General features: G+C 39.2%; 1 protein-coding gene across 3 annotated transcripts; it reads right to left on the bottom strand.

Moving 5' to 3' along the window:
- Nucleotides 1–27,798, bottom strand: BUB1B (BUB1 mitotic checkpoint serine/threonine kinase B). 3 transcript variants are annotated; one of them, XM_054827886.1, is made up of 24 exons: nucleotides 27,731–27,798; nucleotides 26,616–26,778; nucleotides 25,026–25,085; nucleotides 24,637–24,781; nucleotides 23,529–23,725; nucleotides 23,248–23,426; nucleotides 22,931–23,130; nucleotides 20,931–21,025; nucleotides 18,530–18,756; nucleotides 18,136–18,248; nucleotides 16,349–16,446; nucleotides 16,008–16,060; nucleotides 15,445–15,555; nucleotides 15,126–15,210; nucleotides 14,628–14,730; nucleotides 13,141–13,427; nucleotides 12,014–12,204; nucleotides 9,795–9,941; nucleotides 9,511–9,623; nucleotides 9,063–9,224; nucleotides 8,211–8,353; nucleotides 6,530–6,701; nucleotides 6,037–6,143; nucleotides 1–1,949 (listed from the first exon to the last, which is right to left on the bottom strand). In XM_054827886.1, exons 2-24 carry the CDS (start codon nucleotides 26,756–26,758, stop codon nucleotides 1,760–1,762), a joined length of 3,321 nt encoding a protein of 1,106 aa, XP_054683861.1. In that variant the 5' UTR covers nucleotides 26,759–26,778; nucleotides 27,731–27,798; the 3' UTR covers nucleotides 1–1,759. The 3 variants fall into 3 exon arrangements, with proteins under 3 accessions (XP_054683861.1, XP_054683860.1, XP_054683862.1); XM_054827885.1 differs by lacking the exon at nucleotides 27,731–27,798 and adding an exon at nucleotides 27,471–27,554; XM_054827887.1 differs by lacking the exon at nucleotides 27,731–27,798 and adding an exon at nucleotides 27,180–27,340.
- Nucleotides 27,799–27,981: the final 183 nt, after the last annotated feature.

Genomic DNA, 27,981 nt, shown 5'->3' on the forward strand with positions numbered 1-27,981 from the left:
AGCTGGCACCTTCCTCGCCAGATGCCAATGGTATTACTTTCTGGTAACTAAACACGATCAAACCTATTTACCCTGTTATTAAGCACACATTAGCAGGCATGAAACCATGCTGTGGGTTTTGGTTGTTTTCTTTCAAAGGAAGCGTCCTGCCTCCACAACCTTAGGCAAGTTTTTCCTAAGCATCCCTTTTTGAATCATTGTGTAAAAGACAGATGCACTCTGAGACATCACAGGCCAGGATTGTAATAGACCAGTCACAAAATAGGAGACCAGTCTTGTTCACAAGACGCTTGGAGATCATATTTCCCCAATCTCTTCAGAGGAAAAGAGGCACCTGCAGAGGCCAAGATGACAAGAAGGGGGTAAGGTGAAATTCTGTCTGATGCCCAGGCCTAGAAGTCCTAGTGAGGTTATCACTACAAAATAGGATGATGGAATCTGAGCCATTGCAAATTTTAATTAGTTTATTGTATGAATAAGAGTGCATGAAAGAAAGTCCAAGGAACGTAATGGATCATGATTGCACCCAGTTGCTTGAAGAACAAAACTTGAACAGAGAGACAACGGGGATGTCTGAAAGACCTCCCTGAGCTCCTGTTACATATTGGTGGAATCAACTCACAGGAGAGGGCAGGCAGAGACTAGCCTGTGTAGAAGAAAAGCAGAGATCCAGCGGAGCAGAACATGGAACAAGCAGCAGCAGAGAGAGTTGCTCTTTCATTTTATAGCTGCCAGTTCCTCTTCGCTATTTTGCTCATTTATTTCTTATGGACAAGTCTGTAATGCCATTGCTAAACGTTTCTTACTTTACAACATTGGGGAGGAGGGGAGTTTCAATAATTTTCTAGTTATGATAAAACTTAAGTCTGAGAAGTTCTTCTACACTTAAGGTATATGGCATCTTGGGTCCGGATCCTGTAAATTCTGTTCTCTTGAATAAAATGAATACAAGCCTTTGCAGTGGTTTCAATAATACGGTATCATAAAAGGTTAACACAAATATCTATCCACAAAAACCTGCACGCACTTCAGCGCATACGGCAAATATAGACTTCAGTGAGATTTCTGAAAGATGGTGAATCCAGTCAGTAACTCCAGCGCTTGCAAAAGTAAACACTTGCGTTGAGAAGCAAAAATACAAATATGCATCTTTTTCACTCACGACTCCATCTACATTTTCTTATGACAATCATCTATGAGAGCCCATTGCAAGTAGAATCATTCAAGTTGTGTTCAAGTGTCCAGGCAGTCCCGTGTGGTTGTGAAAGCTGCCACCAGATGAGGGGCTTTTGTATCTAGCAGCCACAAACAGTTCCCAGTCAGGCAGCAGCACTCCAGTGTGGATGCTAAATCAAGTCTTTTGAAACCATCTGACAGTAGTGTTTAATATGGCAGAGTTGCTATCAAAATACAACTTTATTGATGAAACACTGGTTAAAAGACCAACTAAACATAGGACAAGGATGCTTCAGAGACTGCAGTGTGAACTAGGTATTAAATACTTTTTTAAGGAGCTACACAAAAAGGGGCAGTTACGACAATTTTCTCTGGCAAACTGCTCGGACACAGACTAGCTCACATAGCAGGCTTAGGAGGTTACCTATGAACTGATGCAACAACAACATTCTTTAGCAAGTCCATGTGAAGTATTGCAGAAACAACTACAATCACTGCTCATGCTTACATTTGGAAAAAAATAAATAAGAAGTTAACAACAAATTCCTCTCTATAATACAGAATGCATTTGTCCTCTATGCAGTCACAGAAAGTTCTCCAAGAGGAAAGTTTCTCCCATTGCAGCTAAGGATTCACAAAGACGTTCTTGGAAACAGCTGTCAAACATGTCACTTATTTCCTCTCTTAACTCCCTCAGCAGAGGCACTGTGGACTTACCATCTGCGTTCAGAATTCTCCCAAAAAGTTTACTCCAGAAATCACTGTCAACAGTCCTAAAACAAAACAGAGCAGTTTTCAGTGAAACAGTGTGCACACACAACATGTCTGTCAAGATTGCCATTTACATTGAGCACTAAATGCCCTGGGAAAACCAGTTCTGAAATCATAGTTTCACTCACATGAGTAAATGTAGAAGAAAACTAGGAATGTATTAAGTTTATACATGTGGGTCCCTTTCTCTTTCTCCAGCAGCCTTCTAGATAGTAACTAGACAGGCTGTTCCATGATCTATTGAAAGCACTAATTTCAGTGTTACCTCTTCTAGTGTATCTGGCCACTATCACCATTCACACTGAACCACGGCAATTTTCAATTAAAGGAATTATCAAGAGCATTCTTTGACCCAACAAAGTTGGCAGATTCCTTTCATGAGTAAGGGGTAGAGGTAAGTCTTATTCTCCCATTTGCAAGTTAAGTTCACAGGTCAATATTAAAGGAAAAAAAAAAGTTTTACTTTCTTTTTTCCAGGCCTTCCATCTGCCAAAGTTCTCATGTAGCTAACATTTCAAAGACAATTAATAGTAATAAATCCCCTCTCTCACAGATATGCCCACACAACATGAATAAAAAAGGTTAAATGACTCATTAAAATGTCAGAAAACTGATATCAGAGCTAACCCTTTGTTCTTCAGTCTTGCACTGAAGTCCATAGACCGCACTGCTTCTGACTACTGAAGCACTTTTCTCCCTCAAGCTAGGAGTTACATTGGCTTTTGAACAAATTATCTGCCTCTGCTTTATGTGACTCACAAAAGAGCAGCAGCCATAGTCTCAGAAGGAATCTGGTCTGTACTATCACACTATTTGCTAAAATAATGAAGTCATACAGAACCTAGCAAAAAAAATGTGCAAGAGTTGAGGCCATTTTCTTCATGGACTTAGACAAGTAAGAGACATAGCAGAGGAGGTTACATGTTGGTAAGGATGTCTAAGGAGTTATGAATAACAAAAATAGTCCTAAAAATTCAAATACAGCTTCTACATACGACCTCACATAAGCCTGCACAGGTAAAGTTTCCTAAAATAGTGTAGTGAAAATAGAAAAACTATAAACCCTCCTGGAACTGAAAAATCTCCAAATCCATTATTTAACAATGGTAACATGCTAAAACCCCCTTCCCTGTAAAACAGGCTCTCAACTTTATAGCAATGCTCAAAGATGAAAAAAGAAACTTGATCAGAATTCACATTCTACCTTTCCAGAAGTCTTTACTACAACGTTTAAGTGTTTTGCATTCATTCTGTCACCTTTTAAGTGGGTTCTGCTTTATTGAATGCTGTTGGCCTTAGGACAACAATTTTGTGCTTTGCCTTGCAAGTCCCTGCTGCTTTGGTATTTTGTTGAACTGGTAGTAAAATTAGTGGCTCTCCCAGTCATTCCACTATCTTTAAATTTGTTTAATACTCAGAAATAATTCAGTTCTTTTTTAAAGGATTTCTAAGACAAGGAGATCATGGTTGTTGCTTTTAATACCAGTCCGCCTTCCAGTAAGAAATCTTCTTTCATTTCTTACTGCCTAAATTGTCAGAACATTCTCTGAGGAAGGCTGTCTTGTCAATATAACCCTCCAGAAAAACCCCAAACTCAAACCAACCCCCAAAGAAACAAACAAAGAACCCCACTTTCCAAGTGACTTATAGAACTTTTAGCAGAAAGGACAGAAGTAACATGATCCTTATAAAAGAAAAGTAAAATTACTAAAAGCAACAGGAAAAAGAATCCTGGTTGTTGCAAGTGTCAGGGCCATGCGTGGCTGTATTCAAAGGATAAAGTGCAAGATGAATATCCATCAGCTGACTCTTCACATAGGGAAGCGCTTAACTGTGCAGCCCCTTCTGATGGGTGAAGATTCCCTGCAGCAGTAGACTTGCTTGTCAGAGATTACTTAAGAATTTATTGAAAGCTTCAAATGGACTGGAGGAAATATCATCAATTAATAAGAGCCAGACACTAAAAGATCTACATGTGAATGGAAAATAAAAGATTCTATGCAGATTTCTTATTCACACATAATGAAATGCCCTGTTTACACTGTTGATATAAGACTTCAGTATAACATGTAACTAAAGCATTTACACAAACATTTCTTGGAATTCTCGATATTGAAAAATAAGTATAGAAGATGAATAAGAAGTCTATCACACTTTCAGAAGCAAAGTAAAGACAGGATGGAAAATGGAAATTCCTTATTTGTGCTCCCAACTCCACAGCAGAGTTATAAACTGATGTACCCAAGCAAGCGATGAGCCAGTTCCAGCTACACCAAACTCATACCCAGGCTTTACCTTCTTCCTCCTTAGTCTCCTCTAGCCCTTCACAGCTCTCACTCCCCTTCTATTCAAGTCTCCCTCCAAGTTCTACCTCTACCCAGAATCCTAATTCTTTCAATCCAAAGTCCCTGGCTTTGATTGAAATTCCTTGCCAATTGACCCCTCCCCTCTAACTCCTCTGAGAGCCAGCCCTATCCTTCCAAATTCAGACCTGCTGCTCAGCTCCTCCTGCTCCAGTTATCCAGACAGTTATTGCTGGTTTTCCCATACCCACATCCTCATGAGGTCCCCACCACCCTGTCCCTGCCTTCTCAACTCAGGCCTTGTGTGGCTTCATCTGCAGTAGCTCAATTCGATCTCTTGTAGAATTAAAAAGTTAAATAATAAAAAAAATTAAAAGGAAACACTTATCAGAAATCTGTCCCTCTATCCCAACAGAATTTTGTAAAAAACAGATCATGGTCTGAAAGAAATTAATATACAGCATTCCTTTTTTTCAGAGCAGGTCAGATTTACTTAGTTCAAAGAGATGTAATGTTAGAGTATCTGTCAGCAGAGAGAAAAAGCCAGTCTCCTCCAATGATTGAGTTGCCTTTTTTTTTTTAGTATTTCTGAAACAAAGGTGGTATAAGATATGTGTTTACTGCCAAGCTATACATCATTGATATTCATCTCTTCAGAGAACAATCACCCTTGGTGATTCTGCTCTTCACAGCCTAGTCTTGCAAGTTGAGCCTCTAAAGAAAAAACAAGAGCTATGAGGTACACTATGGCATGCATAGTGAGTACTCCACAGAAGCCTGCTATAGCGTGGTAACTACTGGTATCACTAGTAGAAAAAGATACACGTCCAGTAAAGAAAAAAGCATTTTTCCCCTGTACACACTTTAAGATGAGATTTTTTTCCAGTGGTTGAATACAACAAACTAGGAGGTATAAGTAATGCAGGTTGCTAGGGAACTGGACAACTCCCACAGTGGTAGTAGGTTTTCTTAAAGCAATAGTTACAGAAAGATACCCACACAATGAGTGTAGCTAATATACCACAATCCTGAATGCAGTGTCAAGTAATTTCTGTCATGAGCAGAGTGCTCTGGTAAATCCTTATGAAATGATAAGGCATAAAATTCTGCAGGATGTGACTAACAAAGTGAACAAGTGGTTAGTCTAAGAACAAACAAAGGGTAGATGAAAGCAGAGTAGTCTTATAGCCAAAACATGTGGCTAAAAGAGAGCAGTAGAAATTAATACCTGAGGACAAACAGCAGCTTCCAAAAAGAAGCTGCTTGCAGATGCATCTTAAATTATAATTTTAAATTATTTTCCTTCTTGTGTATGTATACTGCTTCTGCAACTGTTACAGACAGAACCCTGGCATGAGCATCTTAGTAGCCCTCCAATAGAGCCTAGATTGAAAGAGGCAGAAAACCCAAATAATCTCCATTTCTAAAGCAACAAGCTCACGTAATTTTCCTCCTCACCACCCGCCCACTTATAAACTTCTCCAAGCTTAGTCTATCAAGTGAAGAGACTAAAATAGTCTGGTCTGAAAGGACAGAAAAAGCAAAATAATCCTAACTGGACTGTTAGGCTTGTATTGAGTTTAAAATTGTCTCCTACACAGCACTAAGACTACTATGCAATGAACAAGTCTAGTAGCTTCAAAATTTAAATTCCCACAGAACAAATGCTTTTGGCAACACCACTAAGTTCTGTGTTCTAAGCTTTGAAGGTGGTGCCATTGTAAAAAAAGCGAAGGAAGTTAGAAGTCTGTTCTTTCCCAGCAGCCTCCTCTGCAAAAGGACTTACTTTGATATGTTTTGGCTGATTTTCCAGATGGAATTCTCTTGATAGACCTGGACATGATCCCCAAACAGCATCAAATGGACTATATCTGCAATGCCAACCAAGTCTACCTGCAATCACAACAAACATGAGAAAGTTCACCTTCTGTCAATCTCTGCAATCCACTACAGATTTCTACTATTGGTGCTTTTACACATTTAAGTCTGAACTGGCCTTTGAATCAGAATCCTCCAGAGACCTGCTAAGCAAGAAAACTTCAAAAGGTAAAATTCTGGTCTTCTTGTAGGTTCCTAAATAAATACAGTAGTCACAGGTACTCGATAGCGCTGCTAGTCCCTTTACTTAATGCCAAAGATTTAATCAGGTGATAAATTCTCTTTATATGGTATTTATTGATCAGAGTTTTCCACAGAGTTTGCAAAATATAACTTAAGAAAAATGGAGATTTTGCAAAGGAAACACAGAAACTAAGATGTATTGCTAAATAAATACTCACCTGATAAGGAAGAGAACTTTTTGCCAGAAGCTGTTGTCCATGAGGGGTCTGAGATACTGGAAAGCTGTTGGGCAAACTTACTTGAGACTGTAATCTCAAATCTAGACTGTGAGAGAAATCGACTATCTTCAGAGCTCTTGTCATCTCATCATTAGCAAATGGATCGCAGATCCTGAGCAGAAGAAGTAAATGAAGCATAAGACAATCCAACAAGCTTTTTTTAAATGTAATTTAACAGTGCAGTGAAGGTAAGCCTCAGCTATGTCAATGCTCCCCTCTGATGGTTAGCTTAAGAACTACTGCTGAAAGGACATCCCCTGGATGGGAAACCAGCTGGCCACCTGAAGCTTAGACATGATACTGGTTTCTCCAGAGTAAGCCATGGGAAACACCACAGAATTAAGGATGACGCTGTCTTGATATTTGTCACACTTATCTGAAACACAGTTGGTAGAATGGGAAAATAGCGTAATGTTTGGCACTTCTCCCTCTCCTTCAAGACCTCAGAATACTTTATACAAGAAAGAATTAAGCTTCATAATATTTTTAAAAGTCTTTCCTAGTCTACACATTAGGGAAGACAAACAGAAAGTGCAGTTAGGAGTATCTGTATAGATGACTGTACTGCCAGGCCAACAATATAAACAGATCACACTTCTCACTACTATTCTTCTTTTTTACATTTATGTTATAGGCATATTTTGTAACTCAGACTATGTACTTGTCGTAGGATAGTTTTTGCTATCTAAAAAATTCCACCATTATCCCAACTTTTTGGCAGTTTGGTTTGTATTCACCACAGAGAAATCCAGCAGGAGATATCCAAGTCATCAAGCCACTGTTAGATCAGTGACTTCCAAAATGAGATGCACGCACCCTAAGGGATGTGCAAGACAATCCATTGGGGTGTGTGAAGAAACTATTCAGTAGTACATGCATGTGATTTATAAATAAATTCTATAAATAAAATAATTCTAAGTAAATTATAATAAAATATATTGGGAGGGTTTGCATGTTAGATGAGTGTAGGTTGAAAATACATTTAAAGTTAATAGCTATTTTTAACATATCAGTGAAGACTAAGAACAGCCTCAGCAATTTTCTTCTAGTGGAATTAAATGTGAATCATTAGACATTCCAAAGTTACTATCTTCCCACGCTTAGTTCACAGATCACATTTCAAGGGAAATGTGACTTTGTTAACATAATATGGGAAAGAGCTTAAAGAAGAAAACTAGATCTGTGCATCAAGTTACAAGCTGGCCTGTAGCGGAAGCTGTGCAATCTGTTTAAGAGAATGTCTGCATATTCCAGTCCCACTCGTCCTTTGTCTTCTAATTTCCTGGTTTTCAGATACAGACAACCAGAAGGCAAGTTATTTACCAATACTCAGTTAGCTGTCCAGTACATTGGTAAAGTAGAAACTTGACAACACAAGCAATATACTAAACAAAATGTTTCTGCAAAGTTTTACAACATCATTGTATACTATTTCTATAGAAACAAACAAAAGAAAGGTTTATTCCTGAAGCGTTTTCACTATTTTCAGAATACACTGTAGCCTAAATAAACTGGACTGCAATATCGGTATCCCAACTAAAGATGAAAAATTACAAAAGCACAAGACTGTAGCTGAGACTGAGTATTATATATCCTCTCATATTTGTACAAAGAGACAAACCTGTCTCCCAGAAAGAACACCTCTGGACTCAGATCTCCATGGACAATCTCTGCTTTGTGGAGCTTCTCTACCACACCCAGAAGATTATAAACAACCAGTAGGATAACTTCCTCTGTGATGGACTTACAGCCACGAATAACATCCTGAAAAAAGGAAACAAACATGTATCTATACGCCATTCTACTTTAGATTAAGTGAAATATTTATAGCTCACCTTTATTCCCCTACTCGTCTGTACAGACATAACAGTCCTACCCTCAATTCAAGTATAATCAGATTTTGTCCATGATCAGCCCAGCCAGAATTAAAAGAACCATGAGCTCTTAGGAAACACTATTATTCAGAAGTGAACAGAAGATCAGGAGGCGGAAACTGAAGACTGAAAAAACTATTTCATTTGTATCATATTTATATGTAACGATTCCAAATGCACTTACAAGCCTTTAATATGTAAATCCTTCAGCAAGACACTAAATGCTATGACCTTGCTATAGCAGACTGGAAGACTGGAACTCATTGAAAGATGCCAAGTTAAACAAGAGTTTTAGATGCAAACTTTGTTGTGGAGTAACACGTGGTTCTTGGGTCAGGTCATTTATCACTCATGAATAAAGAAAATGTGAAAAATTGGTTCAAGTTTGTCTGAGAAGCACAGTATCTAGGAATGAGAAACCACCTCTAATGGACAGTCCTAATTTGTATGGATAAAACAGAAAACATAGGATCTAGGTTGCAGGATTAAACATGTGAAGCTGTCATTATGCTCATTGCTGAAGACAAGCAAAACTCACTAATGGTACCCATGCAAGAGTTTGTGTCTTCTACAATTGTACACTGTTTATTTGTACTGACCCCAAGCGTGAAGTGATTTATATCCCTGTGCAAAATAGCGCAGCCATCTTGATACAAGTAACAGCTGCAATTCTCACTGAAGCTTTGGTCAAAATCGGTATTCAAACGCTCCTGTAACTGAAGTGTGATATAAAAATCCCAAGGCACAGGCTGAGAATACACCTACAAAAAGGTACATAAGAAGAACATTTATTTTTGGAATAAAGCTAAAATTGCTCATCTTCATATTATTCTCCTCCTCTTTTTTTCCTCCCCACTTTACCAAGGAAGACATTTTCCACAGTCAGAAACTTTTACTCTAATCAACAGTTAGAAAGAGGACTTGAAGTAGCAAACTTCATGCACAGAATTCAGAAATTAAAACCAAATTTACTACATTTTACTTTATATTGGCTGAGGAGATTTTAACATTTCACACTTCTTGTATAATAACTATCATGTGTGTTACCTTTACTGCAAATCCCTTTGCATCCAACTGGGGAAAGTTAGCTGGAATGGCAAAAAACATCTTGTATTCTTCATTGGTCCAATATTCCCATTTGATACAGTAAGTCTCATTTCCTGTTATGAAAGTTTACATTCATGAGCTGTCACAGCAAAGATACGTACCCAGGCTATTTGAGTTATTCCCCATCTACACCACAAAACTAGTGAGGGTGAATATGAAGCATATTTCAAACCAATTAGAACATAAATAGACCCCTTACACAGTAGAGTATCTGGCATACCTACCTAGCTCAACGTCTTTTTCAAGCTCCATGACAGGCAGAGCGCCAGACTCCAAATGAAAATCTGGAGAGGCAGTCAGTGATTCTGGCATAGGATCTAAAAGCTTTTTACGCTGTTCAGCGCTCCACAAAAGTTGAGTTACATCATCACCTAGGAAGACAAGTAACAGAAACAGATGAGCTGAAACTAGGTGTTGAGTCTCTGTGACTTGATTGTACCTGTCAAGAAAAAGCAACCTGAATATTGGAAGCCTTCTGTCTGCATACTGATTTAGTGCATCACCTTTCCGCAAGTCCATTAATCTCTTTCAAATAGTTTCTTGTTCTGTGAACTGAATATAACACTCATCTTTGAAACTACCTCACAGACTCTCTCATCATGAAGTCTCAATGATTCTACTGTAGCATCATGTAAAATGTATCTTTCACAAGAGACAAAGCTCTGAATTAGATTAGGCATGTCTGCTCAGTCACAGCAGAATTCAAACTCATTTTGCAAATTAATACTCTTTTTTTTAAATATATGACCAGATTAAGCAACCAGTTTGTGATTTTTAAATGAAGGGTTTTATTGAAATTTACTCCTTTGAATACAGCAGGAGTTTTATCTAAGAAAAGAAAAACAAAGTTGGACTCCAGCTCTGCTGCTCACTACAATATTAAGAATTTAACGACTTGTATTTCCTGGAAGACACACAATATAATTATATGTAGGTCGGTTTATTTTCCTACATAACAGGACAGAGAGAAAACTCATTCAATAGATGAGCTCATCTGTACAAAACCAAGGTAGCCTGAAAAGTGTTGATCTCAAATGATCAGGCAGAATAAAACACAGCAGAACTAGATGGCTCCCAAAGATGACTAGTAATGGGTGACAACATTTTAAGCTTTCACAGTACAACGGTATGAATCAGAGTATCATTACCTACTGTCATATTTATTTGAAAAGCATTGCAGTAAGATTTTGGTCAGGAAGAAACTCTGTGAAAGCAGATCCAGGAAGCTTTGTAGATTGAAGGCAAAATAGGCATTCCAGTATTTTACCGTTACAAACCTATGACATTTAATGGCGTATTTTACAGGAGTAAACCGAGACATCTGAAGTAATTTTTCTGCTCTATGCAGCATTAAGGAGTCCTCAGTAGAATTACTACATCCAGGTTAAAAACTGCAGTTCTAGGGAGATGTACAGTAAAGCAAGAAAAAAATGCAATGGGAATGATCAGAAGTTTAAGAAAGGACCATTAAAACTTCTGAACAAATGCCTTCTTTTGCTGAAAAGAATCTGTAAAGATTCTGCATCTTGCTCTAAAGAGTAGCACATACAATAAAAAAATGAGTGTAAGATCTATCCAAAATATTTCAGCTATTTCAGTGACAACACTCTTCTCCCAATTGTGTTTTCATGCAGGCCCGGAGCATGCTTCATCATAAAATAGTCTGCAGACACACAATAACAATGTATCTCTAGAGTAGATACACAGAGAATTTTCAGATACACAATTCTAATTAATGTATCATAAACTAAAATCAAAGGAGTTAAAACAGGTTAAGCACCTTGAAAACCATCACTCAACACAAACCTAATTCTACAGGCCAGATTTTGAAGGCTTTTTGTGACTATTCCCGTCTTAACCGTAATATAAAAATTTATAACGGAAACAAAGGTCTTTGGCTAGAAGAAAAAAAATAAACTATTTAATTAACAGTATTGTTTGCCTTCAGTAGGAAAAAGAAACATACTGTGAAGCAGCACAATGGTTTCCAGCAAAGTTAAGAGTGCAAATTTAAAACCAAAATTATGCAACTTTCACTAGATTTAAAATTCATATTCAGCATGTAAGGAAAACACACAGTATGATTAGAGAGAGAAAAAAAAATCAAGAAAAAACAAAACAAAACTGTCTTAGAAGTTCCCACTACCATCCACAGAATTTTCCATTTCAGAATTTGACCTCATTACTCCTACATATTCCCTGCTTTATTACCTTAAATAACTTCTCCATCGCCTTAATATTTATGTCTTTTGGATGCTGACAAGTATGCCATACTGTATACCTCACCACAACTTCTGACAAGGGTGACACAAGTTTAGTCACAAGTCAAAATAACAGGAAATACACAGAAAGCAGAGCAGAACGTAGGAAACACAGGAAAGCACCACAGTTTGGCGTCAGCCGCAAGCGATTTGTTGTGAGTGAAACTCAGTTTAGTACTAACCGGATATGTTTTCACTGATACCTCCAGCATCAGTAACCGTTTCAGCAGGCAAGCTCTGAGCAAGTTCCAGTTTCTCAGGGATATGCAGGTATTTAATAGTAGATATTTGTGTAACAGAGGAAAGAGAAGATCCTGAGGAGACAGAAGAACCTGACGAGCGAGTATCTTCCAGGCTTGCTTCCATGATCGGGCTGTAAATAAAGTCATCAAGGATTCAGACTTTCAGAAGATACGGTGTCTAGACAATGCCAGCCTAGTGACTATGGAAGGATACTGTGCACTCCCAGACTACTTTATGTTAAAGTAGTCCTTTCCCAGCCCTAGTGCAAAACCAATAGTTATGCCAGAGCTTCATTTTAGCTTCAATGATTGTTTAGACTCAGAATCTTAGTCTGCAGATGAATTTTATCTTCTCTTCCATTAAATATCACTGCTACAACAGAAGACATACTGAATGTATATTACTCCCCTAGCTACCAAAACGCAGACCTATAGTGCTTTTAAAGCAGTGGAGGGTTGGGTGGGAAATAACTCTTGCTCTTCCTAATTATAATCAGCACGGTTTCCCAGGGACATTGCCAAGTAAACAAACACCTGCAGCATGGTCTACATGTTTATATACTAACAGCTAGCAAATCAAACTCTGTTCTAAATTAAGAAAACCCCATACAACAGATGCTTTTTTCTTTATAATAAGAACCAGGAGGTTGTTTGCCAGTTATTTTTCTTCTCTCTAGCTTTTCTCCTCTGTAGAAGAAATCTAAGCCATAATCACCAAATGCATTTTATATACTAAAATAACTGCAGAAGCATACGAGCATAAAAGGAACCAATGATTCTACTTTTAATCTCTGGTTACAAAGACAGACTGTGCTTATGAATTTCTTTGCAAGTTATGTGGTAGAAAAAGCACAGAGTTAAATCCTGCAGCAGTAATCCTGAAAAGCAAGTGGGTTTGCTATTACCTCTTAAATGTGCTCGAGGCAAAATGGACCTTGAGCTAGAGAAATGGCCGTCTTTAGTCTATTCTGATCCCTTCAGAAAAATGTTTCTGAAGAAACAGAATAGTAAAACCACAACCAAAGACACACAGCAAAAGGGGCTTTAAATGCTTTGCTGTTAATTACCTCAGTTTATTTACACAGAGAGCTTCATTGTACGCTCCCTCACAAACCAGTGTTTCCTGATTCAGAGGTGCACTCTTTGATTCTGGACAGTCTTCCTTCAGGACACTCTGTGAAAAAACAGGAACTGGGACTCTCTGAGCTACTACCCCATGAAAGGGCGTTGAGGCCAGATGGGCAGCCCTAACAAAGTCACACGTGTCTTCCGGGTTGGCACAAAGGGTTTTGTTCTTGTAGGAGCCTGTCACAATTGCATCTTCAGTCAAAGGTTCAATTCCATTCAGCTCATCCTGACAAAAGTAGGATGAGACAATTAAAAAAAAGTTTGACATAAAATCTACCGACTTTTACTTCTTTAAAATCTGCTCTCTACCCCTCCTGCCAGTTGGGAAATTCAAAAGTTCTGTCAAGATGTGCTTCAAAATTAACTTCCTTCCAGGAACAAAACACATGCATAGTAATTGCCTGTGACATTTGCTAAGTATGTCATACTAAGTTTTTACCTTTTTTTGGTTTATCTATAAGTACAATGATAAAATTTGCTCATTGAATTTTTAAACTAGAATAATTACCTCCCATGCATAGTGTTATTTCTCCACTATCTTGATCCCTTTTATGTTCCAGGTGATGCTTTCCTTTAGTCATGCTAGTCCCACAATTATCCCTCACCTTATCAGTATGAAGAACATTTTTCTCTTCCCTCTCGTCCACCCCACCACCTTCCAACATGAATCTGACAGTTTTCTACTCTACTTACATTGCTCATTCAAACTGAGTAGTTGAACCTTAATTGTAATATATTTGCATATATTCTTCCCACTAGAAAGGATAGCTGCCATGAACCATTAATTACTTAACCCTGCTAAGCATTTCATATCATAGCTGTACATAAAATCCTTCTCAGCTCAGAATAAAGTCCTCTCACTCAACTAGTCTAAAGGTCTATTGTGGCATGCAGTAACTAAGTCCTTTAATGACACAGCAACTACCACCTCTATTGAATGCCTTACAAACATCTGCAAAATGGCCACATAAAGACCTGTAGCTTAGGAAACAAGATACAAAGGTTTAAGGGAGTCAAGTGTATGGTACTTTGGGTGAGGAACACAGGAGCAGAGATTCTCGTCTGCATGCCTGGCAAGAAAGTGGATGGAACAGGAGGCAGCATTCAAGAGTACAACTCTTCATCACACAAACTTTTTAAAGTTTCAGCATAAGTAATCCTGGCCGCTAATCAGTTGCTTAAAATTTGGAAGACTCCTTACCATCATCTCCATATTGCCCACCTTAAAGCCTAATAAAACCATGAAATTTCCGATGTAATCTTAACACCACCCAATTCAAGTATTGCCACGCCAAACAGAAGTTTAGAATCCTGGCTTATCGCACATCAGGTCAGGCCAGCCAATCTCACTCAGTTCAACAGTAGGACATTCTCTGTTGGTTTCTCCTTGACAGGAAATCTGCTATGGGGTAAACTGTTCCCTTACACAGGCTTCTGGTGGTATGTTTTCCTTTGCAGTTAGGGAATCTGAAGGTTTACGAACAGCAAGAGGGCGCCGGGCACTTTTCTGTGTGTGATCTGCAGAACAACTAAGATAAAGTCACATTCCATTAAATATGTATTAGAGTAGCTTCCAATCTTCAGCAGAGATTCCTCTCAAGAGTTTAAGTCTACTGACAATTTCAATCTACCACTTTCTACTACAGAACTACCAGTAAACTGCAATATATATAAATGTTCTTCATTCTGGAGAGCTGTATAACAGCTTAAATAGTTCTAGATTGAGGAGGAACAACAGGAGAGTATTTCCCCATCGACTTCCCAAGTAGAGTAATGAAATAAAACAAAAAATACAAATATAAACACGAAAAAAACCCCACTCCACATCCATACAAGAAACAGTACTGTGTTTCAGCTGCTACAGAAAGTGGTTTGATCCTTCAGTTTTCCCTCCCTCTGAAATTTAGGTCTTGAATAATTCTACCTTATATTCTGATTTGCCAAAGTAGAGGATTCATCAAATATGGAGAAAAACGTAGCAGGACCTGGTGGGGGAAGGAGATCTACATCTGTAAAGAAAAACCAAGAGGGTCTATTATATCAACAGTTTTTCCACAACAGCGTATCCAATGCTACTAAAAACATTTAATAGTCTTAAAAATACCAGTCCTAGCAAAAAAATTAAAGAACTGACACTTAAAGAAACCCATTAAAAAAGGCTTGGTTTTCTCTCTTTAATGAGCCACCCTTTTACCACCTTTTAGCTAGCTTGCTCTTTTCTGAATATGCTTCAGAATTTGTACCTTTTTTTCCAAGGCTGGCCTCATCTCTCTGTTGCTCCTGTTCATCCTCAGAGTCTAAAAACACATTTCCCCTTTGTGTATCTGGGCATACATCGAGAGACTGGATAACCTCTGTCAACAGTAACAGTAGTCAATTTGGGTCAAAAGGAAATTTCTTCAGCACGCTCTCTTCCCAACAACAAAACTGAATATATAATTTCTGACTGTATTCCTCTACCAAATCCTTTGAGGAAAAAGGACTTAAGATAGTAAATGTTAGTGTTAAACTCTTTTACCAATTTTAGTTAAATCTGCATATATGAAAGTGTGAAGAAAGCTCTTCAGCTATTAAAAGAAAAAAGCTCTTCTGCTTTAAAGTCCTTTCAAATAGTGACAGTTCTCAGACCTCAGATGCTCAGTCTTTTGCTGAGTAAAGGTTAAAGGCACTACTATAGCGCATTCTCATTTTCATTCTCCTAATCCACTAGATTTTTGGTTTTAGTTTGTTGCAGTCTTGCTATCCATGCAAAACACTTCCCTTTAACACAACCTTCTCCATAATGGTAAAAAATTTACATACTTACCCTCAAAACCAGATTGTTTATGTAGCTGAGTATCTTCAGAGACCTGGAATTCACTGTGAAAGAGTTACAAACTTGTTTCTTACATGTTACACACTTTCACAAAACTTAAGTAAACTTTGTAAAAAAGGCAAGCCAAGCTGACATACGCTGCTTGTAAGAAGTTAAGATCCTTCAGACAAATAATTAAAACTATATAGACAGATTACAGATCCTGGATACAGGCTGATGCCTAGGGGTATACGCCATTCTGCCTGTGGAAACAGGCAATCTGTTAGTGGTCCATGGTACTCATAATTAATTATCCCCATTTCTCATTGCTGGCAAAGAAGAGCCTATACTACCTTTGCAATTGAGGCTGTTTCCCTTCAACTTCTGTTGCACTAGAAAAAGTAAATCCTTGCAGTGCCAAAGGTGGTGAAGCTTCTGTTATCTCTGTTGGCTGTGGAAACAAAACTGCATTTTGGTTCTACAGTGATGGAGTCACAAGCCATGCAACAAGGTTCCAAGAACACTATGATAATCCTGTGTAGGTCATTACAGTCTCTGATGGATTAATAGTTGTCTTTAGCCATTTTTATTTGTACTTAACTAACTTGTCTGAAAAAAAAAAGTCCATTCTTATTGCTTAGTGTAGTTAAAATGCTTAATTTTACTCTTTGCAGCCATATCTAACTTTCACAGGAGATTTTAGTTATACTGCAACTATTAAAAACGTATGTACATAGTTACATAGCTTACATCAAATTTACAACACTTTGTATTTCATTATTTAAACTATTTACTACTATGGCAGTGTTTTAGAAATGGGGAAGGAGGGTGGAAAGAGAGAGAGAGAACATACTTTATCAGCCCAACTGATGAAGTCAGGAAAAGAAAAGCTTTAAAATAATTAACTTTTACTTGTTATTTGCAACCTATCAGAAAACTAGGGTTTAAACACTACCGAGCAATGACAGACCAAAGTATACTTGCTTGAAAGATACTCTGCTCAAGATTGGTCTGCATAGAGAAGGAAAAAAATTCTAATACATAATAAAGCATACTACTGTCTATAAAACTTGGAGATGAATCAGCTATGGCTTTGTGTACCGGTCTTGGCTGGGATAGAGTTAATTTTCTTCATAGTAGCTGTGCTATGTTTTGGATTTTTGACCAAAACAATGTTGATAACACACTGGTGTTTTAGCTGTTGCTGAACAGTGCTTATGCAGCATCAAGGTCTTCTGTTCTTGATGCTGCCCCACCAGCAAATAGACTGGGGGCACACAAACTGAGGGGGGACACAGCTTGGATGGCTGACGCCAACTGACCAAAAGGATATCCCATACCATATTGCATCATACTCAGCAATAAAATCTGCAGGAAGGGGGGGAACATTCAGAATTATAGCAAGTAACCGTTATGCATGATGAGGCCCTGCTTTCCTGGAAACTGCTAAACATCTGGCTGCCAATGGGAAGTAGTAAATGAATTTATTGTTTTGCTTTGCTTGTGTGCAGAGCTTTTGGTTTACCTATTGAACTGTCCTTATCTCAACCCATGAGTTTTCTCACTTTTACCCTTCCAATTCTCTCCCCATTCCACTGAAAGGGAGTGAGCAAGCAGGTGTGTGGTGCTTAGTTGCCTACCGGGGTTAGCCCACACCACTTTGCCACCCTTCACTTCTTTCCCTAGTTCCAGCTTCTCCTGTCTTCTTTTGCATTACAAATCCTCTATATAAGAGGAAACCCCACATGAACAGACCTTAAGAAAAATCAATTTACTCTTAAGCTTTGGTATAACTTTACTTAAAAAAAATTAGAAGTTTATACTTTAGCACTAAGGTATCTTGTCTGATTGTTAAATAACTTCATAATACTTGTAAAGTAACACTACAAAACTTGAAGTCTTTGATTTACATTCCTATAGTGAAAGGATATGGCTTGGGGACAAGTTGGGGAAAAGAAAAGAAATACTTCTCTGAGCATTTATTTACTGGTGATGTATGTGTACAATAGACTGAAGCATCCTTTCAAAAAAGTTTAAGAAGTGTTAGCCGAAGAGAAATATATTAGATATTGTTCCTCCTTTGGTACTTTTACTTAAAATAGTAGCTATTTGTAAAAGAACAGTTAAAGATGGACAATACCTGCTCACGCAGTTGTTGCTGCTTGTCGTCATCTTTCTTCTTTAATTTCTTCTCCAGCTCCTCAATTTTCCTTTGTATTTCTTCCTTCTTCTGTGCTATGGCCTGCATCTCCTCTAAGGAAGAAAAGCTTATATGGCACAATGCATATTTCACAATCTGTGGCTACAGTCTAAATTATTTTTCAAAGGGCTAAAACTTCTGGTCATCTTTCCTTGTTTCACAGCTCATGTGTAAATTTGTCAGACAGGTTACTTTCCCTATACCTCAGAGCAGTGAAATAACTATTCCAGTAGAAAAAGAAAAGCAGCTGCAATAACAGACAGCTGTATGCTGGTAAGTATAATTTTATGATTCTGTCTCAGAAAGTCTTATGTCATCCCATTTTGAAGCATACCTTCAGTTTTCTTTTTTGCTTTCTTTCTGTAGATTTCAGCTCGGATCTCTTCCAAAGAAAATTCTTCAACTCCAGCATAAACTTTATCTTTGCAGTACATCACCACCTCCTTCTTTTCTTGAGTATCCTGCTGATGATTTTGCACTCGCTGTAGCGGGTCCTCCTCTTTCTCAGGTTTGCGAGCACTTAAAACACGGTTTATGCTGGGTTCAATTTTGCAGGGAGTCCTGAAAAACCATGCAGTTATTACTTTGATGTACTTCACTGTAACACAGAAAAGCAAGCACAGGAGAGAAAATGGCTAACTTCAGAATCTAATTGTAGAATAAAGACATTCTCTTCTGTTGATAGAAAAAACAAACAAGAAAAATGGAATGATAGCACATAAGAGGCAAGCATACCAACTCAGATCTGTGTAATCAAAAAGAAAAAACAAACCACCAAAACAAAGTGTTAATAATGTCCAGTCAAGAGCAAATAAAATTCTTCCGGTACTCTGAATTGCTGTGCATTCAGGAGCAGGATCTATGTTTACTTTAGCTCCATCGATCTGTGTGACCACAGGTGACAAGTCCATAATCATCCTACAAAACAGAGTTTATCTGGGAGGAAAAAGGGGAGGGGGAGAATCAGCAGGACTTAAAAATGGAAGATCTTGACTAGATTGCACCTTTACATTAAGAAGAAAAGGGAAGATTTAAGATGCAATAAAAGGGAAGATTGCTCAAGGAGAATGTTTTGCAAGCTGAGTGTCAGAAATGAAGTGCCCCATTACAAAACAAACAAACAAAAGCCCATCACTGTACAGTGAAAGGAGTCAGCAGCAGTCAATTTCTTCGTTTCAAAGTGCTTTCTGAAAGTGCCACATGCTAATTTCAGGAGAGAGGAACCAGAATTTGTGGTACAGATACCAGTAATCCACATGACTCCAGCAATTATCTGTACCTCAATAAAAGACGATCTGAAACCAACCTTAAAAAAAGAAAATGTGTTAACTGTGGTCTGGGTAAATAGCTAGTTCGAAAGAAAACACAGTGCACAGTTCCAACACATCTGGTTTGTTTTGCACGTGAACGGACTGAAAACCCTAAAACTATTTGGGGGATTGAGGCAAAAAGGTCCTCCTAATGGTTGGGGCTTCTTTAAAGCTTTTTTGAGAGGGTGAGGGCTTATTACCAAGATCACTACAGGGTTCTTTTACCCACATCTCCAGATGACAACTGATGGCATGATTTGTATCACGCTTACACAGTTTCAACACAACACTTTCAGGATTTATTTGGTTAACAACCCTGGCATCATGAGGAAATGGACTCAAAGGCAGAAGAAAATCCACCTGCTTTTAAACTTTCAGCTACGCAGTATAATACTATGTAAAAATTCTCTGTTCAAGTTGCTTGCAGCTAATTTAGCATGATGTTCAGTTCCCACCCACTCCTTCCTTTTCCCTAGTATAAAAAGATGCTGCCTTCTGTAAATACTAAGTCTTCATCTGAGACACCAGCATGTTAGGAGATTTAATTCTATGGCATCACTGACTTTCAGGAGCAAGAAAGTCTTACAGCTTAGACAGAAACTTATTTTTTTATATATTCTTAAACTAAATTACGTTACATCCTTGGTCAGAGCTATTCTGCAGTCCACATGCAACACACAAAACGCACAGGAAAAGTCCATGCTGTTAGGCACCTTTCAGCATTCTTTGATTACATGCAATTCAGAGCCAAGGAAGATGGCTGTAATATCAAACATTCTTTTCCACATCTCTCTTAGGAACAGTCTATGTATTCTATGGCCATCATTAGCCACAGAAAAAGAATGGTAAGCAGCGTTGCAAAATAACGCATTTTCCTCTGCTCTAACAAAACAGAACAACCCCATCTCCTGGGATTTATCAGCATTTCAGTGAGCACTGTAATAGCAGGAAGGTAATTTCAGGCAAAACAGCATACTCCTCCGTGACCTAAGCAACACTGTTGTCATGGAAACTTTGATAGCTTGTTTCAGAATAAAACTCCAGATAGATTGAGCACAGAGTTCCCAAGATAAAGGAAAACAGCAATGAACCTGTCTCAATTGCTTTCATAGCAAACAGCATCCTAAGAGAGTTAACACTGTTTTTGTGTAAGCACACTGAGTTAAGCTATTAAACTAATTACCATATATAAATATAACATAGGCTCCCACATAATGAGCAGCAATAGTCAAATACTTCCCATGCCCATATGCATCCCCCACTGAAGCCTCTGCCATCAAGCTAAAGCACAAAGAGCTTCCAGGTTGACAGATTTTTAAATTCTTTTAGATCTAGAGGTTTGGCTACTCGGCAAAACAAGTCAGAATCTTACGAAGCAGCTTTGATAACATCAAATGCAATCCCCATTTCAAACCGAAGACTCACATGACTTGTTGCTGAGCTGACTCTTCCACATACGGGGTGAAACTGGGCAGTGGGCAGGGCACTTCTATACCAGAATTTGCACTGCTGCGAGGACGCTGAGGAAGGAAAAGTCAATGTTAAGAGCTTGAAGATTCATTTTTAGACTCTCATTCCTCTATACTCTGACTCTCCCTGTTCCCAGTGTTTGGCTCATTTGTAGTTTTTCTTATATAAAAAAATTAAACCTGATAGATTTTTCCAAGTTTAATTTACAAGATTAATTCCATTCCTATACATAAACAGTTACAGACCATCAGCTGAGCACTAGTACCTGAGACTCCTCATATGTGTCCTCATCAGTACCTAGTTTCTGTTGTTCTGAGGGAATGCTGGTCAAGCTGGGTATTCTGGTTGCTCTTCTTGTTTGTTTTCCAAAAATGCTAAAGTCCTCATTTTTCAGCCAAGACTGTCCCAATTCTATGATAGCATTCCTTCTGCTGCCCACCAAGAACCTCCAGACTTCTCAATTTTCCTCTCACAGACCATTCCAACACCACAAAAATCCCTTAACTGCTTCTGGGGTCCATTATTTAAGAGAACACAGATGGAATTTAGTCTGACAACATTCTACTTTTATCTGTCTACTTGAAATTCCCCATGACTTCTCTTTTCTACCATTTTTTGAACTGTTTACTTAACCATCCTCACACCAGCAATAAAAGAGAAGCCTTTTTCCTCTGTGCAGGTTTTAATACGTCAAAGTGTTCACAAAAGATTATTCTTTCACTGTAATACAAGCCAGAATGAGCACCACACTTTGCTGAAGGTGAATAAAACATCCTTGTACTCTTCTGTTAGTTGCATTTTTACTCTTTTTTTAATTAAATCTAACAAATTTCACAAAAGGGGGAACTCTAAGGACAGACATTAAAAGAATACAGAAGCATTTGGGGACCAGAATGTGTTAAGCAGCCCAAAGCAAGGCAACTGTTTGTTTTACATTAATTCTTCCTCCTCGTTCTTCTCAGCTAAATTAAACCTGTGATTTACTGAACTTTTCCACTCACTTAAATAGCTTCGTATCTGACAGTAATTCTTCCTAGTTTCCATGAATTTCAGCCCATTTACTTCCCTCCCCTCATCCTAGTTTTTGTTTCTAAGCTTCACTCGTAAGGACTTCTATATTGAGAAGTCTAAAATATTTTTATCATCTGATCACTTTCTAGTCTTCCTCTCTAATCTACAAAGAAGAGGGTAACACCAGGCCTTATCTAAGAACTTATGAAACAAATTTGATTTCATAGGATTAATTTCCTTCAGATAATGTCTTGGATCATTTCTCTACAACAGGTTAAACACCTGTAGCACAGCTGCTTCTTTTCACATCTGCAGCATTAGTTTAAACCATTGGAACCTACTTTGTCATCCTTTTTTCATCTACTGGCAAGCTTCCCTATATTATCAGGATAAATATTCCATTGATACAGTAGTTCTTCAATTCTTTTGATCTCCACTCTGTTTTCCTCACAGACACTTCAAAACAGACTTGCAGAATGCTGTACATGCCTTATTTTCATAAGAAGACAGGCAACAAGTTCTTCCTTCATGTTGTACTGTATGATATCAATTTAACACTTGCTCTTCTTTCTTACAGAATTAACTAATGCCTGGCTTACCTCCCTTTCTTTGGCTAGTGGTTTCCCTCTTATATTCCTTTTCTGCCCTCTAAACAATTTGGTCTCAACCAATTTTTCTGGTTGGCAAGAATTATAATTTCTTGATTTAAGAACTCTCTAGAGTTTTTTTAAACTTATTCTGGAAAGATCAGCTTGCTAAACTTGAGTACGTTACACATAGCCAGAGACTCTTTAGAAAGAAACTAGGAAGATCTGTAGTTACAGATAGACACAAACCCCAGGTAAGGGAAAAAGACCACAACATTTGTCTGAGGGATCAGAAGTTGTGATCAGCTTATAACACACCTTCTCCTTTTTTCCCCAGTCCATTTTGAGACTCCTTACCCTGCCAGAGTTCCAAGGCCCTGCGCTGAGTTCATTCTCCTTGGCCCTCGGAGCTGGAGGTGCTGTCCATGGCTGTGGTGTAAGTACAGGAATCTCAGGTCCAGAAGCTGAGGCTGAATTTTCATCAAAGACAGCAAAACCCAGATTGTTTGAAAGCTGCTGAGAAGTTAGAGTCTGGAAGCTTCTGCTTTGGTTTGTGGCTACAAGCAAAAACATTTATGCAAATTAACCTTTAAACTATCACACTCAAGTGCAAATTCCACAACAAAAAAGATGTAACTCTGGCAATAATATATGGTTTCAGCAACTGAATGTACCTTTAAGTGCGTCTCCTACACGACTAATTGGGGCTCTCACTTTTTTCTTCCCCCTGCCTTTTAGATCTGCCAATGAGCTTCTCTGAGGTTCTGCAGCTCCCAGAAGATCAATATCTTTTTCATCAGGAGTTTCCTCGAGCCCCAGTAGCGTCTGCCGAGAAACACGGGTCTGAAACTGCCTGAGAAAAATATTGGAGAAGTCGGCATAAGTGTCACTGTAGCAGGTATCCACTGAAGCACATAAGACTACTCTAAATTCTTCCCTTTAGCTGGAAGCTTACCTGTGATGGGATTGGAGTTTGTCCAAAGGCTCAGCCTTGCGCTGAAGACCCTCCTGGAATATCAGATCTGCTTTCTTAAAACTTCCTCTAGCCTCAAGTACTTCTGCCCATGTGATGTAGAGTAGTGCCAGTGTTGTGCCAATTTCCTGGCTGTGTAGGTAACTGTACAGATCCAAGGGCTCGTTACAACAATTCCCCTGAAACAACCAAAGTACTTCAGTAATTGCATTGGACTACAAAGGATTCCAAGTTGATGTCTGAGTTTTGATGCATAAGGCATCCCATTGATTGCAATATGAGTCTTACAGGAACAGCTCTAAGGCCAGGATATACGATTAATTATATCATGTCACAGTGCGCAATGTAAAGGAAAGGAATTCAATAGAAGAATGAGAAAAACCTCTGACTGCATGTATATATTTGTCAATATTATTACCAATCCCTTAATTCTAGCCTACATATTTCAAGTCAGTCATTTCTTAGATTTTTTTTTTTTTATCTGAGATAATTCATTGATTGAACTATGTCATATTAGTATTCCTGACAATAGTTATTTTAACTTTAGATAAAAGACAACATATTTCTTATCAGTTTTTGAACTGGTAAATCAGCTCAGGAAGCTAAGCCTGGACAAAAGCTGCTTAAGACGACAAGAACAACAAAAACTATATGAATGGAGAGACAGGGCAAGACCAGACCAAACTCAGCTTGGTTTTACTTAAACGTAGGATGTGGATACAAGACAGTTAGAAATTAAAATAACTGGTAGGACAGATATAACACCTCAAATGTATCTTTAATCACTTTCTTTTCTCCTTAAATAAATAATCAAGCTCTACTCATTCAAATTAGCTTTTCCAAAACAAAACTTATGGAGTTTGTAGCTGTCTGAACTGAATGATCCTAAAAAAGGTCTGAAGACCCTATTAAAAATGAGAAGTGGAATTTAAGAGTAGGTAACACATTTGCAGAGAGATACTTCTAATATTGCACCAGTTGTACAACATATTCTTTGACTCTGTTTTTACAAAAATCAGCTTAACTGTGTGTAAATGACATGACAAGAACCAAGAAAAAGCAGCACCCAAGGCATTCACAAAACACTCACAAACTTGAGCCAGAGATTAAGATAGCGGGGATCTTTGTAGTATCGCTGCTGTTCATTGAGTGCTTTCACTGCCCTTTCCAATATTGCTGCAAGATTACTCTCCTTTCCACCTTGGGGGAAGGTTTGCTCTGTCCACTTGATGTACCTGGAAATGGAACATTCATAGGAAGTCAGTTCTGAATAAGATACAAGGCTTCTGTTTCTGTACAACGTAAGGAGATTTACAAAAAAAATTAGGCATAGTACAGAAACACAACATATTACTCAAAAAAACCTGTTATAGAATTTACCTTTTAATGAGTTTCTTATTAAATTAGAATATTTTTCCCAAGATTTTACAAAGATATCTGACCTTTCTATTCTTTCTTCTGAAATAAAAGGAAACTTACCGGTCCCAGACATCCAGGGGATCGTCTCCAGAGTAAAATCGGATTTCTGATTCAAACTCCCTAAAAAAAAAAAAAAAAAATCATTATCCATCCAATAAATACATTTGTGTAACTGTAAGGATGTTTTCTGCACTGTAAACTAAGACCTTCACTCTCACTCATACCCTTTTGTACGTCTATAAAAAAAAAGGCTAAGTTAACGTATATTTAGACTTGAGATTTTACTGAGACCAGAAGAATCAAATAAATAAGCTTTTGCACTCTTCTTCAAAATGAAAGCACTGGGAAAGGTATCATTATTTAACAAGAACAGATATGCATCTTTCCAAAGGATATTTCCAAGATTTTCTACTACCCCAAAGCTTATATGGTCTCCCTTGACAGAATGCTTGTTCTGTTATGAAGAGTTATTTGCAGACAGATATATTGGGAAGTTTTTGCATGAAATGTCCCTTATTTAAGTATAGGAGGAGGTTGGAATACACACACAGGATGATGGAAAAGCCTGATGATCAGACAACTACAGAACTGCACCAGAGAGCTCAGTGAAGACACATCTAAGTGTCCACACTGACAGTCATTATCTTGTCTCATTTTTCATCCCTACAACATGACTTCATCCTCAGGCAGCACATCAAGAAAACCACCTTGCAGACTGAGGTAGACATTAGCTTGTGTTTAGCAGTGGCTGTAACTTATAGAAACATTCAGGTTGGAAAAGACCTTTAAGATCATCAAGTCCAGATCCTGTAGAGCTCCCCAGGCAGTCCTTTGTTCTTGGAAAGCTCTGTTCAAACATAACACCTCACAAACATAATGAGTCAAGTTGGATAAACCCTCAATTCCATGGATTTCCATGAAAAAACGCAGATCCAGCTGATAAGCACTGGTTCTGTAAGTACTGGGCAGGTGCTCATAGACCCTGCTGACCTCATATGAAATCACCCAGATGGTTCAGCATGACAAGCACCAGTGCTTCCAAGTCTGACAACACAGTACAAACACAATATGCTGACTCTTCACAAAGTCAACTTGGCCTTCACAGGGCATGCAAATTTGAGGATCAGGCAGCAGAAATGTAACTGAATAGGTTTGGGACACCAGATGCCCCTTGAAGTCACACAGATCTGTGGAATACAGTATGCAAGACAGACCCACTTGGGTGTCTTTGCAATCCAGAGAAGACATACAGAGATACCTGTATATTGCCTACATGAGGACAGTAGAAAGTATTTACCTCCTAAGATATACCCTACTTCAATACATTGTTGCAGGAAAGACAAAAAAAGCTGTCCTCCTTGTAACCTTTATGTATCTTTTTTAATGAGTATGTTTAAAAACACAACCGAACCTCCCTAGCATTTGCTGTTTAAATGCTCCATTGCAAACCTAAAAGCAGTAGTCTATACTGTACAGCACCCGCAGCAAGTGACCCTAAATACCTTAAGTGTGATAGTAGCACAGACATCAGTTACTAAACTTTTATGCTCTTTTTAACGCTTACGGGATTAGTACAGTTAAATAAGACATAGAAAAACCAACGAGGGGGCAGGAAGATAAGGGGAAAGAACAAGTGAAAACATTGCTCACTGTTTTTTGAGCTGAACAGCAGTGTGGATGGAGGTCTCCTGCTGAGCCAGTGCTTCCTGCAAGGTGGACATGACACGTCCCTGCCGGAGGGGCTGCACATTCTCTTTGCTCAGCTCCCACTCATCGTTGCAGTCCTGTGACATGACAGCCTCTCCTTTAAACTCTGTGTTAACAACAAAAACATTAAGGAATTGATTCATTAGGTAGGATATTAATCTGAAACCTGACAGATCTGGCTGTCAGTAGCCGATTCACCACACACTGTGTAGCCATAAGCACCACCATTTAGGTCCCCAACTTTTAGAGGGAATTAGGCATTAATTCCCCTCCGTGGAACTTACGTTAAACAAGAGCTAAGCACTTCTTTACAATCAAGAATCTCTGGCTGGTGATGCTAGCAGGAAAGGCTGCTAAGGTTAAGGTGTTTCCCTCCCCACCTGCGTGCTCCCTTCTTCCCCCCAGATTACCACCCTCTCTGAGGCTGGCGAGCGGCGAACTCCGGCCGAGGGGAGCCTCGGCAGCACGGTAAACCGAGTCAGGCCCCTCTGGGGACTCTTCACCTACGAGTAGCTGTAGCAGGCTGGTAGGACAGGCGAGTCTCGACCCCCCTCTCCCTGCGGTGAGGCGACGCCGGGAGGGAACGAGGGGTGCGGTGGAGACCCTGCCCCGCCGCGTGCAAGCGAGCGGCCTCCCCGGCTCCACAATGGCGGCTCGTCCCCGGGACGCACCCCCCGCTCCTCACGCCGGGATAAGAGACCCCACGCTCTCCTGGCCGGAGGGAAGAGGAGAGAAGGGGAAGGAAGAGGAAAACTCCCCTCAGCCCGCGCCGCGGCCAGAGCCCCCCACCACACGCACCAAGCACAGCCGCCCCAGGTCCGCACGAGCCGTAACGGCAAACTCGCCTCAGCCCCCTTCAAAATTCAAACGCCAACCGCCGCCAGCCGCCTCCCCATTGGCCGCCGCCAGCCGCCTCCCCATTGGCCATCCCTTCGCCACGCCCTACGGGGTTGGTTCCGCCCCCAGCCGGCCCGGCCGCACCGCTGCATCATGGGAAAGAGAGTTTCCCTCAGGCGGTTCGCGCCGCCGCGTGCCGGCAGGGAGAGATACATAATTACTCTTATAATTAATGATCTTCTAGTTAATCTCATCTAAAAGGCAGCTGTCACCACAAGGAACATTCGCGGCTCCTCCTTTTCCCGCTCGCAGGTGTTCCCATCGTTTCCCTTGCTCAGCTCTGCTGATCAGGCCTGGCAGTGGCGCTGCTGGCGGCCGGAGGCTGCTGATCTCTCCAGTTATTTCTCTGCCAAAAAATGGGAAAAATAATTCTGTTCTTTCCTCTGAGGGGAGCGCTCCCCTTTTGGGCACG

The sequence above is a fragment of the Grus americana genome, chromosome 5 (genome assembly GCF_028858705.1).
Source record: "Grus americana isolate bGruAme1 chromosome 5, bGruAme1.mat, whole genome shotgun sequence".
Taxonomy (NCBI): domain Eukaryota; kingdom Metazoa; phylum Chordata; class Aves; order Gruiformes; family Gruidae; genus Grus; species Grus americana.